This window comes from Magallana gigas, chromosome 2, assembly GCF_963853765.1.
Source record: "Magallana gigas chromosome 2, xbMagGiga1.1, whole genome shotgun sequence".
Lineage (NCBI taxonomy): Eukaryota > Metazoa > Mollusca > Bivalvia > Ostreida > Ostreidae > Magallana > Magallana gigas.
The window spans coordinates 41,072,954-41,088,965 of NC_088854.1; the positions used below are offsets into that span (position 1 = coordinate 41,072,954).

Here is a 16,012-nt window from a genome sequence, read left to right on the forward strand (position 1 = left end):
GTGTTTAATTGTAATATTTAGATCTTTTTTAAAGAGGATAAAGGTAGCATTTATCAAAGTAAAAACAGCTTTGCTAAATCCCTGATCAGCATGATGAGTGAGTGATCCATTAGAACATGCAGAGATCCTTAACTCTTAGATAACTTGTAATACATGTATTAGTGCTTACTTTTCGATGAAGCAAAGCATTGAGTGCCTCTCTGATGGCATCATACAGATCTCCTAACCTTGCCACATCATCAAGGGGTGACAGGGCCTCCTGCAAGAGCAACAAGAAACATTCAATCATTCAATTCAATTCAATTACTTTTAAGATATTTAACCCATATATAATGCTGGTATTTATATCAAATAAACAGTTGAGACATCTCATATTGTAAAATCAACCTGTGAACAGAAGTACAGTTATAAATGCATGGTCCGAAAAAGAATAAAAGAGGTCATTTTCCACTGCCAATTGGTAATTACACACAGCTTTTGAATGAAAATACATAAATTGTGAGCAAAAGTACTTGGAAATTTTTTGAAATCTTGCAAAAGTCATCTTCCATTGACAAACAATTGCAAATGTGTTTACTTTTAAAGAGATGTCCTTCTTTAAAACTGATAAATGTAAGTATTATAAAGCAAAAGTACATGATTGCTTCATTGCCACTATTATGCATGGGGAAAACCCCAGAGTAAACTGTTTCCAGCAAAATAGACTAAATACAGTGTAAAAGTCTAATGAAACACACAAGTTCATATTGACTGACTTAAAAACAGCATATGCCCACAGGCACGATTTAGAGATGAAGATGCAATAACAGTCTGAAAGGCATCTGTTTGAACTGAGCTTTATTAACACTTGAAAGCTCTCAAACATGAGCAGCTTTATAATTGTTCTAATGCCAAGAATCTTGACTTCCAGAAGAACCTGGGTGATAAAGAATGTGCTAAATGTGCAGCATGTGTAAATCACGGACTCTATCAACAAATCAACTCCCCTCTTGTTTAGCTAAACTGTCAACAAATTTATCGAGGAGAGGTTAGTACTGTTTACAGATCACACAATAGGTGGGCCTCTATATCTTCAATAATGATATGTTGCAATACAAATATTGGCAAAGCATTGTGTTGATCTGATCTATGCTAAATAGGCCACAATGGCAATAATCACAAACTAATAGAATAATGTCAGTGTTCACAGAAAAGCTGGGAATTCATTAATGGTAGCAATATTGACAAATCACATTGCGAATACAAACTAGATAAAAATAATCACTGAACAATGATTTTTATGACATCAATCAATTCAATAACACTCAATTTGTCTCAATGAATTTAAATTAAGGACTAGTATACACCTGTTGTGCTTAATTAAGACGCAAGGTATTGCAAGGTTAATGTATTAATTAACATGAAGTTCTACGACCCTGCGCCAACCCAAAAGGTATCAAAAAGTTTTTATCACTTTAGAGATAGTGTCTGCATACATGTTCTTTATGCCCAATTTATAAATTGAAAGAAGGAAAAATCATAGCCATGCAGGCATTAGCATACTTCCCCAGCTGATGTAGTAATTCAAATTAAATGAAAAGTTGGGAATTTTGTAAAATTTCAGTTATCATCAAATTGGACATGTAGTTTTTTAACCAAGAACAATGATTATTCCCTAAAGATATAGAAACACTTTCAGATCTGTACATATTTTCCACAATAAAAAGTGATTCAATTAAATTACTTTGCAACATAAATCATTCTGAGGATGGGAAATTGTTGGTTTTATCAATGAAAACACAATGGGGTTAGAAAGTGAGCTGAAGTCTGCATGAATATATTACAAATTATCATGATTATTTTGAACACTTTTTACTTTTAATTTTTATTTTACTTTTAATTTTTATTATCGATTACATGATTTAGGTACAAGTTGTTTACAATATTTAATAATTAATTTTGCAACACACAAAATTTGAGAACCGTTAGCACTATTCTTTCTCCATTTCCCTTTTTCCCCTCGGTATGTGTGTGTGATATGATATGTATCATTTGATATACATCCAAGAAGTGCACACCCAGATAGTGCATAGTGGAGGTTGCTTATTCATATTTCACATCACATCAATTTCTGGTGTTTCAAATTATGTAAAGATTGTGTTTTACTTTATCAAAGATGAATAGATCTATGGTTTAGTTTTAATTTGAAATAGGATCATCATATTAAGATGTAATGATTAGATGTACATGTATATCAATCTTGGTAGTGGGTATTATATATTGATACTCCTAAGTACATGTATTGCTATAAAAAAAGCATACATAGATTAGATTCTATATTAATTTTCCATTTCTGATAGGAGACAACACTGCTGTGATGCTAAAATATTTGTACAAATACATATACCAGATGAAGCATTAATATAACATCATGTATTGATTTACGACACAGATGACAGTTTTCTAGAATAACAAGATTGATGAGAATCCAGCAGTATGAAAGGATGTAAAATCATGCCCATTTTCCTCTCATATTTCTTCATTTCAATAAGATGATAACTACATTACTACAACTTATTATCGAATAGAAAATTTGAAATCAAGCTAAAATGCTGAATCTGGCAAAACTGATTTACATACTTTTTAGCAAAGTGAAAGAAATGGACATAGCAATAAATAAACTTGCCATTCGATCATGCAGGTTCATTATACAATATCTTCAAGTTGGCTCTCTATGTCAATAAAAAATATAGATTACTATCTATTTCATTATAAAAATTTGTGATTTGTAATATTTATACTTTGAACTATTCCAAAAAAAACCCGAATGAAGATGCATTTAAGAATTAGATTTAAGTCATGTATTTACATTTCATGACTTTTCATGAAAAATAAACTTCAGCCAATATTGTTAAGGCAAAACATTTTACTTCAAATAGTAATATCACACAGTAAATTCATTTGTAGGTTGTTAATAACTATATTTGCAAAAAATGTAACCACTTAATATGAATTCTAAGTAAAGACATAATTATATAACCATTCATGTCTTTGAGTAAACTATTTTCAACAATTTTTTTTATCATTATTTTGTTTAAATAGGTAAACAACATGCGTAGGTTCTAAAAATACAACAACCTACAAGAAAACGAAAATTTTCAGCATACTATGCCGTAAATAGAGTGACTAATTATGAAATGACAGATATCATACACACACACAAAATACAGTATCTGTAACCCTGATGAGTTTTGACCTTGAAGTGGACACTCCTTTTCTATGGTATACAATGTATAAAACACGATACACGGTCAGTGACCCCGACAGATGCAGCTCTCGTATTGTCTTACCTGATCACCCAGTCTTTCGGGGAATGAAGTTTGGTCAGCAACATCCAGTAGATGAGCATGGCGATCTCGGTTACGATAATACAGAAATAGCGACACAATAGTGTGACTCAATACAAGGCCCATTTCGCCTAGGATGAACTTTTGAACGACTTAACAGCAAGTTTCATTGAGAAACGCTTTTGAATTCGTGCACATAACATGTTTCCCACTCTCCCACATGCTTCTCTGTTTACAGGTCGATCATGAATAATCCGTCTGCAGCAGCAGTGCCACCTTGCGACAAGCGGGGTAATTCAAGTGACCACAGAGTATGTACCCGAACCCGATTAAAAAAGACTAGGCGTGAATATTTTCTATATAGATATCGGGGTAAGATGATTGACTATTTACATAATCGACAAATTTATATTTCATTGTCTTAATTAATTATTTTAGATTTTTTATTTAGTACACATTACATTGTTTCAATGATATATGAATTCAGGTTTTTGGTTTATAGTTGTTTTTCTTTCATTAGAAAATGACCCATACCGTAGAAAACAAGTGATCCATGTAAACAGGTATATATATCCAGGGTTTTTTTTATCTTGTCGATCAAATACACAAGTGAAGGCAAATGTGTTGGCTACTCGTTGATCTGTTGTAAGGCTATCCGATAAGACATCAAATTAAGTCTGAATTATGTTAATTGCACAAGTACATGTATAACATATCAACACAAACCACCTCGATGAAAAACTGGGCGGGGATATGGTGTATTATAAAAACTCCAAATTTAGAACAGGATGGGGAAATATGTCATCACGCATAGCTAAACCAGGAAAATCCCCATACATACTCGACCTAGTTTATTTATAAGTTCCTCGATCTATAAATAAATAGAGAAAAACAAATGACACTGTACACAATTTCTGTCAGCTGTTGACTAAATGAACAAGCCGGGAGCCGAAAACAATTTATGCGTACATTTTCTCTTTAACAGAGACAGCAGGTTTTTAAAACGTTGTTTGATTTATATTTCTACGTACGTACATGAACATGTAAATTAATGCATCCGTGTGAAAATACCAATAATTTTTTGACTTATCTAAGATCATGGACCAAGAAAAAAGCACATGGGTGATTAATTTCTCATTAGAGCGAAAGGCAATAATTATAACGATGAATTGATTTACATCACAACAAAAAATTAAATTGATTTTACATCTATGATATATGCATAATTTATAGTTCTTGCTTACATTATGAGCTTACCATATTGTGAAGAATTAAAAGTCCACAATTGTTGAGAAACGGTGTAAATCGCTCTTTAAATATGCACTGAATAGATGAGATGGGTATGGGTCACGGCGAAGCGATTTTCTGGTTTATCATATATGTCTACTGTCTTTATATGATAGCCCGGCCATGCACGTAAACTATTTACAGGTATTTCGCGAGCCTTAACAAACACACCGTATGTACATACATATCCCACTCCTTTACTTTTCAAACTTTCGATCGCTCGTGAGAGTGATGGGCCGCGGAGAGTATGTATATTGTCAACCAAGATACATATCGATGCTTTACAGTGCTGTGTTTCATCACAGCTAGACCGAGCTAGGATAGTAACAATGGACCGTGAATCAGATTGTTTAAATCCAATTCCCTAGCTTTTTCTCTGTGATGACTTTCTTAGACTTGCCAATTTCTTCAGTACACAGTGTATTGAATCAGGACAAGGGAAAATCACATTCGCCGTTCGCCCCTATCAAGATGAATGGATTCTGAACTGTGAATAAGATATGATTGTTTCCGGAAACCCGCGATTGGAGCCACATTTAGTGTATAGATAATAGCTTGAATACAAGATATAATGATCCTATAGGAAGAAAGTCGGCGAAATTAAAGTTGTCCCTCATAAAATGAAATTTGTTTATAATATAATTTACTGTCGTGTGTTTTATTTACAAACCACTTCATCTTGCATGGATATACATATAAACTTGGATATTTCTTTTTTTGGTTTTTTTTTTGTATTTGTCTGTTTTGATTAATATTTAATTTTGAACATTTTTAAGTGCGTGGAATTATACTCTTGAATGACAAAAAAGACATTTAAACCATCAACATTACAAAATCCGACATTTAATTCAATGCCCTGTGTCGAACCCAAGAAATCCGATAATCCATTACCTATAGAAAGCTAAAAATTATTTTGATAAGGGGTCCCTAAACCGTTTTAAACAATTACAAGGACGATTTACCCTGAAAGCTTTCACGGTGATGAGTTTAAAAACGCTGGTTGTACAATGTACATTGATAAAAACTCGATTGATTCCTTTATTATGGCATTATACATGCACTTTTACTTATTTTATCTTTTTGTCATATGGATTTTGATGTGCATGCAGATATCAGCGAGGGAAATCAGAAATACTGAAAATCTAACACTTAAAATGTCAATATTGTAGGTGACAGGTTACAAACGATTTGAATATTTAATTAAGCTTTCTAATTAATTAAACTTTAAAAAAATCAACATAGACAAGTAAATCGATCCTACCTGCGATTTACGAGAGATTAAGTATTTCCCATACATGTCTGTCTGTATATATCAAAACCGTCATGGACTCTATCAGTCCAAGAACAAATCCACAGAATTGTCAGTGCTATCAAATCCCTTCAGTCAACAAAAGCTTACGGGGTGGTTGATCCGGAATATTTTTTTTCTCCACACACACACGCTCTCACACTTGCAATGTACATGTACATTGGGACATGCGATTTAATGAGAGGTCATTTATATTGCTTGAGTTAAGGGGTCGAAGAAATTTATAAAAGAACAAAGTCGTAAAACTCTTTAATACTTGATCATATATTTTATCGCATATCTCTTGCAATGGCCGTTGACTTTTGAAAAATGTGTGCCCTTCCTTTGAGTGGCCATCACGACCCCTGCATCACAATTGGTATTTGACTTAAGATAGAAATAACATTTATTATATATACCAAGAATTCCCACCACCGCTTTGCAAGGAGCACACGTCTATATAAGCATAATTAAATGTGTGTGTGTTTTTAAAAACCTCGAGCAATTAATTGTAAATTTATTTTGTTTCATATACGCATATAATAAATACTCATAAATAGACGGGTAAATGAAGGCTTTGATAAATGCTCTTCAATGACATTCCTTTAAACAAACATGCAACGCGCAAGGAAAACTTCGGCATTCTGTTGACTCAGTTCCATTTTCAAATAAAACGGACTGAAGAGTTCCGGTGAAACCGGCAGGGATGTTAACGAGTATTTGATCAGTGTAGTATATTTTACAAGAATTCCGCATTAACCAGTGAATAAGCAAAGAGTTCTGTCAATACCTCTATCTGAGATGCAAATATACAAATCCATCAACTTGTTACAACAATTTATTAATTATATCTGTAATCGATTTATATTTAATAATTCAAATACACAACCTATACCCCTATTTATAACTATTTTGTCAAGGCTTTACACATATAGTTAAATGCATTTTTTGATCAATTTTATTTTTAGCAATGAGATACTGAAAAGAAACCGCAATGCAAAGAAGTGGTGGCCATATTTATGCAAATTTGATAAAAAAATCCGTATCAGCGAAAACTGATATTGCTTTTATTTGGTTTATGAATGAGCTGCATTTGGAGAACAATTTTGCTGTGAAAATCATCTTTTTTATAATATTGAACAAATTATAATTTAAACAGAAAACACAGTTCTTAAACGAAGGACAGTTTAAGACAAGTTTCTTGCACTTGACTCTTCATTTTCAGATCAATTAGCACTGCAATCTACAATGCATTGCCTACTGGTGGCTTATGGTAATTTTTTTTCCTCATTTCAAATTTCTTATCGAGGTTCGCTGCATGTACAAAACAAAATGTATAAATTTTATGGTGATCCGGCCGATATTCGCATTACACGATTTGAGTTGATCCAAAAATCACTACAATTACCCATATATAAATTCATGCTAGGTTTAAGTTTATCTTGCTGAGCAGTGTGTCATACTCAGCGTTTCAGCTCGCCTCAGCTGCGTGAAACAAATACATAAAGGGGAGATAAACCAGTCACAGAGAAGCCATAATAGGGAGCGAAAGTCTGAATATACAGCAATACTCGGAATGTAATGCAAACTAATGTTCCCCCCATTCCCAATGGCTAATTACTGGAGCAAACATTCTGATCCTACTGGGAAAGGTTTATTTTACCCTTGCAAAAACGCAGACAACGATGGAAGAAATTTCGCATTCTATACAGAATAACATTCACTCGTCTTAGGCAATTATAGGGATTTATTTTTTTACTTCTTTTAAGCTCATTGTAGATTCAGTATCGTAGGTTTGAAAATTGTTTTGTACTTTGCACTTGATAAATAATGCATGTACACTTTAATATCAAGAAATCAAAACTTAAGGAGTTCTAAAAGACAATGTAACAATTAGAGTAATGATCCAATAAGTCTATGATTTTTGCTTCTTGCGTTCATGATGTTATAAACAGCGGCAGCGTTCTGCGTCTTCTGTGATAACATATTAAATAATTTCCGATGTTCGAAGAAAAAACATTGAGTATATATCAGTATTCGTTACTTTGATTTGTATTGAATTTTCCATTTAAACGAGTAAAATTAAAAAAAAACAAAAAAACAAACAATCAATATATACGTTGTAATAAAATTTCTAATCCAGATCTAAATATTGTGAAAAAATATAATTTACACCATCATATTTTTTTGTTTGATGTTAAAAATTAATTATGATTTATGTGTCAAGTTGGGCTTCAATATGTGTAAAAGAAGAAGAAAAAGAAGAAGAAGAATTATATGGTAAAAGATTAATCATAATTGAATTGTTCTGCGTGGGTCGTGTGTTGGAATATATATATATATATATTTATAAACAAATTGGAGAGAACACACGCACATACAAAATGTTGCATTTTGGTGATTAATTTCATCATCATCATCATCATCATCATCATCATCTCACACTCGAACTGTAAGTAACAAACTGTGTCTTCATGACATTGATAAATGATTCGAAAAGCTTTACATTTTTTGAATTTTTGGATTACAACCTTCTTGAAAAAGAGAGAACAGAAATTAGACATTTGATTTTAAAAAAGACTTGATTATTGTTCCAAGAGACAGAAACAATGCACAGGCTATCGTTTCACAATGATAAAAATAGAAACAGAACTTATCTTAGGATCCTGTGCAAGTGAAAGCGAGAAAACTCGTGAGAAGATTCTAGACGCACTGCTCGAATCAATGATACTGATACACTGCTTCAAGAACCGAGATCATTATGTTTATGAGTGATGCCACTTGGCCTTATGTTTACCTTTATTTGTTGTATACTATATATCCCAATATATATTTTAATCGACAGCTAGCTGATCTAAAGATCGTCAAATAGACGAGGAAAAGGAAACGAAGAATAATTTTTAACACCATCTCGAGAAAAACTCACAATTGAAAGCAAAACCAACACACGAAATATGAAACTGAAAAAATGTAAAATACATGTATGAACAAGATAAATCTACAAAAAAATCTTTAAACCCACAAATAACTTGAAATATCCCCTTGGAAATAAAGAGAACAACATCAACTTATCCTTGAAAAAAAAACCCCGAATACTCTTCTCCCACACACACACAATTACGCGAAAAAAATCGGACAAAAAAATCCCCCAAAATGGTCAAATATTCAGTAAGAAAATGCTCGTTGTAAAATGTAATCTCAATTTTTTAAGCTGCAGTATTTTTTGGAAAACTCATATTTTCATAATACGGGGATCCGTATTGTACAATGTTCTTAGATTGAATGGTTGTTGATTGACGTGATAACATCAAGACGTGACAACACAATAGAGAGTCCCCTCTCATACCACTTGTACAAAGGTTACCATTGACGTCAGCAATGACGTATTCAAACTATAGCCTATTGACAACGAGGTTAAACAAAATTGAAGTATATGTAAGAAACAATTTATCCTCTCAGGCACTTTCTCTTTGAATGTCTTTCTTCAATTCCTCTCACAATAGTATCTGCTAACAAAATTCTACACACAATACAACGCAGTGAAATTTACACGGAATTGGAGCATATCTCATTAGAAATCGAACATTCTTTGAAAATTTTACGTAATTTAATGCTCAACTGGTTGAAGAAAGTAAAAAAGAAACTATTGTGCACTGAGTCACAAGTCTAGAGAGTTGTTGACCTCAAACAGCATCGCGAGTTTGTATCTTTAATTGAATTTGGATTTTTCTTGCAATGAAACGAAGGATTGTATAAAAAAATCGTCATACTAGTAATCATTGCCGCCTGCTTTGACAAAATCTAAAACTAAAGTAGAAAAAACAAAATTAAATAAGAAGAAAATAACCTCAAAACTTGGGATTAATGGCGGTTTTATGAATCGTATGACTAGTGTCAAACAGAGGGAAAGCGGAAGAAGCCGATATTAATGGCTATGATCCAACAGTACTGGTTGTTGCAATCTATGATAGATTGCAACTAGGACGAAAAAAAAATGTCTGTTCAATATAGGGAGATAAAGCCCTTTGCATAGGCCCACGTTCCAATTTATGTCAAGACAATTTTACAGAATAGATCTCTCCATGACATTTTTGTTCTTTATCAACCTTTTTCCAGAGACCTTGAGCCAAAGATTCCCCAAGAATCGGAAACCACTGGCCCTATTTGTAGAGAGATGTGGTCCTACTTGGACATTGATTTCTCTCCAAATCGGTTTTTATCATCAATATGCCGGTACCCTTGTGAGTATGGGGATATACAATACGCAGTGAAAACTTTTAAATCTAAAGTAGACATGCCCTTAATTACTTAAAGAGTGTTGTGGAAACTGGGTTATTTGTCAGAAAGTAGACTGTCTAGACAACTCAACAAATATAAAAGGATTACACGTTTAACATATCAAATTAATGAATATAGCAAACATTAGTTTGAGCTATGACGATGAATGAAGATTATGGTACGAGATATAAAGTTACAGTAAACACAATTGCATGTTGGGAAGGGTGGGTGTGTGAGTAAAGACATGAAGCAACTCCTTTTTATTTTATTTGTTGGTCTTCCGAACTTGGAAAAAATTAGTGCATTTAATCAGGTGACAGTATTTAAGAGCATTTCCTATTATTGCCACAATGAAAAGTTTTTATTCATCGTCACTCGATAAATGAAATAATTACAGCTTGACGTAGAGTTTAATTCTAGCGGTCCTGAAGTTACAATCCGTGAATATGTGCGTCCCAATACGAACAGACATTGTGCTAGTCACGAGTCCGTATACTGCAGTGTGTGACTTCTTTCCTGATCTGACAAATGATCTTTCTCTTAGTTATTAACATGGTGTCAAGAGGAATGCTTTTAGTAGTGGGAGTTGATCCATGGAAATGAATGTGTAATCACCCTCTCCGGATAGTCCCTGTCTCTCGGGGAGTCATCCCCACGTCTCTTCTTCTTCTCTATTATTTGCTGTGGTATTGATTATCGAGTAGAATGGGGAAAATTTGAGCTGATATATAGTTAATAAAGATGTTATTTACGATCAGGTGGCTTCTCATTCTCTCTAACTGTATAAGGCATGAACTCCAATTCCGATCACAAACAAATCATTTAAACTATTTGTTCACGGCACTCACGAGCCAAGGCAATTTTAGCCCCCTGTATACATCTATTTTCATATACTAGTATATGACTCGGGCTCTTGAGCAATTCTATGTAAATATTCCACGAAGAAGATAAAGGGATCTTTATTTTCTTGTAGGATTAGATTTAACACTCGATGTAAACGCATCTTTTGGGAATTTCTACAAGAACACTAATGGCAAATGGGGAAGTGTCAAGTTGCATTATGGAAACAGTTCCGGACATTTATAGAGCTATAGACTTCTCTGGTCTTATGTTCGTTACCGTAATTTTTGTTATAGCTCAAGTCAATGGTCAATTTAAAATATGTGCCATTAGAGATAAATAATGCGCTCCGGTGTTCTGTTCGTTAACAATATTTTTGTTGTAGCTAAAATCAATGATCAATTTAAAGATACTAGTATGTGCCGTTAGAGATAAATGGTTGCTTAAATGTTACGTAAATGAACGTTAAAGACGGAAGTTATCTGTTTTTTAAAGTATGCTAGCATTTAAAGAAAAAAAAATAAGAAAAACGCAAGCATGATATAGAACGCAATTAGTGTAGGTGATTAAATATTTAGATCTCCAGCGGAAACACTTTCATTTTCAATTTGTTTCTCATCTTGATATCTTAGTTTTAGTTTAAATGATAATATACATTGAACTTATACACATTTGGCGAAGCATATATTTTGAACATAAAAAACCCAAATAATCACTGCATAGTGCCTTTATTCACCTACCCCCTACCACAGTAAAATGGGTTCGCGTAGCTGAGGTGTGCAAGTATTGCAATGTTATTTTTTTAAGAGAGAGAGAGAGAGAGAGAGAGAGAGAGAGAGAGAGAGAGAGAGAGAATAATCATCATCCTTTAATGACTATTCCTGTTGTTAACACGGTTTTCTGGTGTTGAAAATCGAAAAGTAAAAGACTACATGTACGAAAGGAAAAGTTACAATTAAAAATCAATGGCAACTACGGACTGCAATTTGTTGAGAGATCTTGGGCTCTGATTAATGGCTACTAGCGACCGGGGGAGAACGCCACTGAGAGAGGCCAGGAGAGGGCAAAATAGATTTCGGACGCTAATCAAACACTCGAGAAAGGGGAAGCGGAAAGTCCATCGAGAATTACGCCAAACGATTTGTCAATTGATTTCAAATAACAAAATTAATCAGAACTTGAAGCCTTGCGCAAACAACTCGAAAACAACTGTATTGCAGCGAAGAAGAAGAATTGGAGATGATAATTACATCAGTGACGGCGAATATGATTGGCATCAGTAATTGTATTGTGTAAAAGCATGTCCACAAGAACTCTTGTTGCTAGATACATCCATCCGACGACTTCTCTCTCTTGAAATCCATTAACATTGATGATGATTCCTGAGATACAAATTAATCCGTTTGCAATCGTCTTGTCGGTCGCTCTGGATTTGAAAGGGAAAAAAAGGAGAAAGTTTTACAAGTAAACAGCTCAACATAGTGACTTAATGATTGATATCAGTTTAACGTCCAAGCGAAAATCTTTTCACTCACATATTGAAACATCGTCAGCTTTTTTTGAAGCGGAACAATTCCAGACAAGCGGATGCGAGGAAGGTCCATCACATCCCACCGCCTACGTTCCCGGTTCTTCGTCCTCATCTTCCTCTCATTTGTCTTCGTTTTATTTCTCTACAAAGTTAAGACTACATCTTTCATTTCAAATGTCAGATGTACAGCTGGAAATGAAGACAGATACATCCATAAATCAAAGTCCGGAAGAACTGAAAAGCGTTAGGCGATTTTATTCCTTATCTTTGGTTTAAGAATAACAATGAATAACAATGAAATAACAAACTTATTCTATCTTTATAAATTTGATATTGTGATCTTATATATTCATTTGAGTAAGTTATATGTCAGAATGTTCAAGTTTGCCTGTAGAATCTTTGATCTATTCAACATGTTGAATTTGCAATGTTTGAAATTATTTTGAATCATATTTTCACAAAATGCTTTAAAAATGCTTAAATGTGAAGTCTCAATGTGTCATAATGAATGATTCTCTTTTACTGTCTAAATACACTCTTTTAGATTAATCCTAAAATATTCTCCCTATTCTATCTTGCTCTCCAATATTCATAAAAAGTTTTGAATATAATAGTAGATGAACATTGTAGTGTTGTGTTTTTCAATCACAATTTTCCGTATTTCTTCAAAAATGAAGGAGAAATTACAATTAGTTGTTTTGATTAATTTCTCTAATGATTAGTGCCGTTTTGAACGAATTTCCTGTTTGTAAAAACAGACCTTTGCACATAGAAATACAATGACACTTAGTATAGTATAGTATAGTAGAGTAGAGTAGAGTAGAGTAGAGTAGAGTAGAGTATAGTATAGTATAGTATAGTTTAGTTTATTAGCTTAAAAATGAATAAACACCGGTTAATTAACAGAAAACAAAACTAATCCAATGGACAAACAAACCAACAAACAACAACAAAAAAAGAAAAAGGAGGTTTCATTTTTAAGAGTCGACCTCGTTAAGTTTAATTTATTCCAGTCTGAATATTTTGATTTTATACAACCCAAAAAATATATTTTTTAAAAGAAAAAAAGTAAAATGGAACGAGAAAATTAAAAAGATGCATGTATTTGAACCTTGTTTCGCGTTTTGTCAGCATTATGGTAGAGCATGAGTTTCTGAAATTCCATCTCAGAAACCGCAATTCATAACGCCATTTTGTTGGTTTTTTTAAATTGTTTAAAAAAATGTTTATATAATGATTTTTTTCTTTCTATTTTTCAAGCTCTGTATGAAAACAATTAAATATTGCATTCATGGAGTGATGAACGCAACTGTTTGTTGCTAGATAAAAATATATTGATGTACATTTATGCTAACATTAATGAAAACATCGCACAACTGAAGTGTAGAACAACTATAAACACAATGCAGTAAATAAACAAATACATATAAATAAAACACTATGATTTGTTTTTATCCGAAGTTATACCGGCGACAAAGGAATAGGGACAAAGCTATTACCCACAACACCGACTGTAGTAAATGACCAATTTCACGTATTTTTCAAGAGGGTTGTTGCTCGTCGATATATACGTAGTGATAAACTTATTCATTTTCTGTACTCAGACTGGCAATAATTGTGGGGAAAGTAATGAAAAATGACGGTCTGTGACAAACACAAGTCCGTTAATTCCCCTCTGTAAATGTGATTTTTGCAAATGCAAGTGTTATTGAAAATGCTTTGGCGTCATAATGGATTTGGGGATAAAACGATTCTGCCTCTGCTACTGCCTTGTAATACTTGCGGGACTTTGAATGCGTAGCAAAAAATGGATTTAATCACAAGTATTTTACGCTACAAAAGTATTTTCTCGTTTATTTTTTTTTCTCTCTCTTTCTATGAAACTTAGGGATAATAATTACATATCCGCTCCGGCTATTTTTTGCTCGCGTTTTTCTTAATTTGATAGTAAAAGTCATCCGTCTATTTCACACTTGCAGGAAGAGTAACTTTAAAAAGATTAATCCATCTCCGACATTCTTCGGAGCGATAATTCATCTTGTACGTAAAGTTAATTATGGAGACAGTTGAGGACTAGACACCAAACTGCAGGTGTTTTGATCCCGAGAAAATAAAAGAGAACAACCCATGTATTTGTCTGGTTTTTCTTGTTTAGATCGTTAAGAATTTAATTAGTCCTTACACTCCATCCAGCATCACTGATTTACTTTGTTTCACACACCATGTATCATAACCCATATCTTACCACTAGATAAAATATTCAACATTGGTCAACGATTTTGAAAACAATAAAAAACCATATATTTTGTATCAAAATACATACACACATATTAATTAATAAATATACATATAAGTAATATATATATATATATATATATATATATATATATATATATATATAAATGGACTGTAAGGATTTTATTGCATATAATCAAATTATTAAATCAAATTTAATTATGTCGGAAAGATGTCACATCTCTCATTAGATAATGACTCAAATGTTGCATATAAAATTGAAAATTATGTAGTAGCAACGTTGTCATATCTTACGATAATTGAATTCCGACAATAATAGCATTCCAACAACAAAACGATTTAATTCGTCGCTACTGTGATTTTACTTGCCTAATGCTTGTTGCGAAATATGAGCAAACTGTCTATAACATCTTTTACTATGGCGTGTAATTTGTAAGAGTAAGGAAGCAAAGTTCCGGGGCACCGTTCCTAGTAGCCGAAAACAATTGATAATGATTTCATATACTGGTACACAAGATTATCTGTGATTGAGAATTAATTAATCACCACAGTAACATTGTAGGGTCTTCTTTTATCCTATAAATAGTGCTCGCGCGGAAGACAATTTATAAAAACTTTATTTTAAAATTTTAAATTTTGCTGTCAATGACATAACAAATCAGGATCTTCAAAGCTCTTGTTACTCTTCAGGTTTTTGCAAGCATCTATGTGTTTGGTTTTGCGGGATGTATGCGTGGTCATAATTATAAACGTGAAGGAATTCTAGGATATCCCGAAAAATTCTATCGTAAGTCCACACTTGAACAGTTTACAGTTTACAGTTTTTGCCAAACTCATCTTTATTCACAGTGTGATGATGCCAACGTTTGATGAAATGATATATTCTTTTAAAATTTAAAAAGAAACCCAAGATATTTTACAGTTTACTATGACTTCATGGGATTTAAAAATAAAAACATAAAAACAATAATATCTGTACTTGCTTTTCTGTTATCTAGTACGCTAACAACTTTTCTTCATAATTTAAATGACTACCTGTTTAAAACAATGAGGAACATTTGCAAAAAATCAGTAATCTTTTACAATAAATCTATTTTTTTGATAGTAAAATATTATAATTCATGAAAGACGAAATAAAAGAATAGACTGATACAGTGGTAATTGAAAAATGATGTATTCAACAGACGTTCATAACGGGGCATCTTA

At 32.8% G+C, this 16,012-nt stretch overlaps 1 protein-coding gene across 5 annotated transcripts in view; it reads right to left on the reverse strand.

The window, feature by feature from the left end:
- The window catches only part of LOC105336267 (cGMP-dependent 3',5'-cyclic phosphodiesterase), a 48,135-nt gene extending 42,210 nt beyond the window's left edge, over positions 1–5,925 (reverse strand). The window contains exons 1-2 of one of the 5 annotated variants that reach the window (XM_066076632.1): positions 5,875–5,925; positions 170–259 (exon numbers count right to left, since the gene is read on the reverse strand). In XM_066076632.1, coding sequence (XP_065932704.1) covers positions 170–259; positions 5,875–5,910 — 126 coding nt within the window. In that variant the 5' untranslated portion in view covers positions 5,911–5,925. Of the gene's footprint in view, positions 1–169; positions 260–3,329; positions 3,637–3,860; positions 4,089–4,583; positions 4,917–5,874 lie in introns of those variants that run through there. The other 4 variants (XM_066076634.1, XM_066076633.1, XM_034445058.2 and 1 more) reach the window with 4 other exon arrangements.
- Between the last annotated feature and the right edge of the window lie 10,087 nt (positions 5,926–16,012).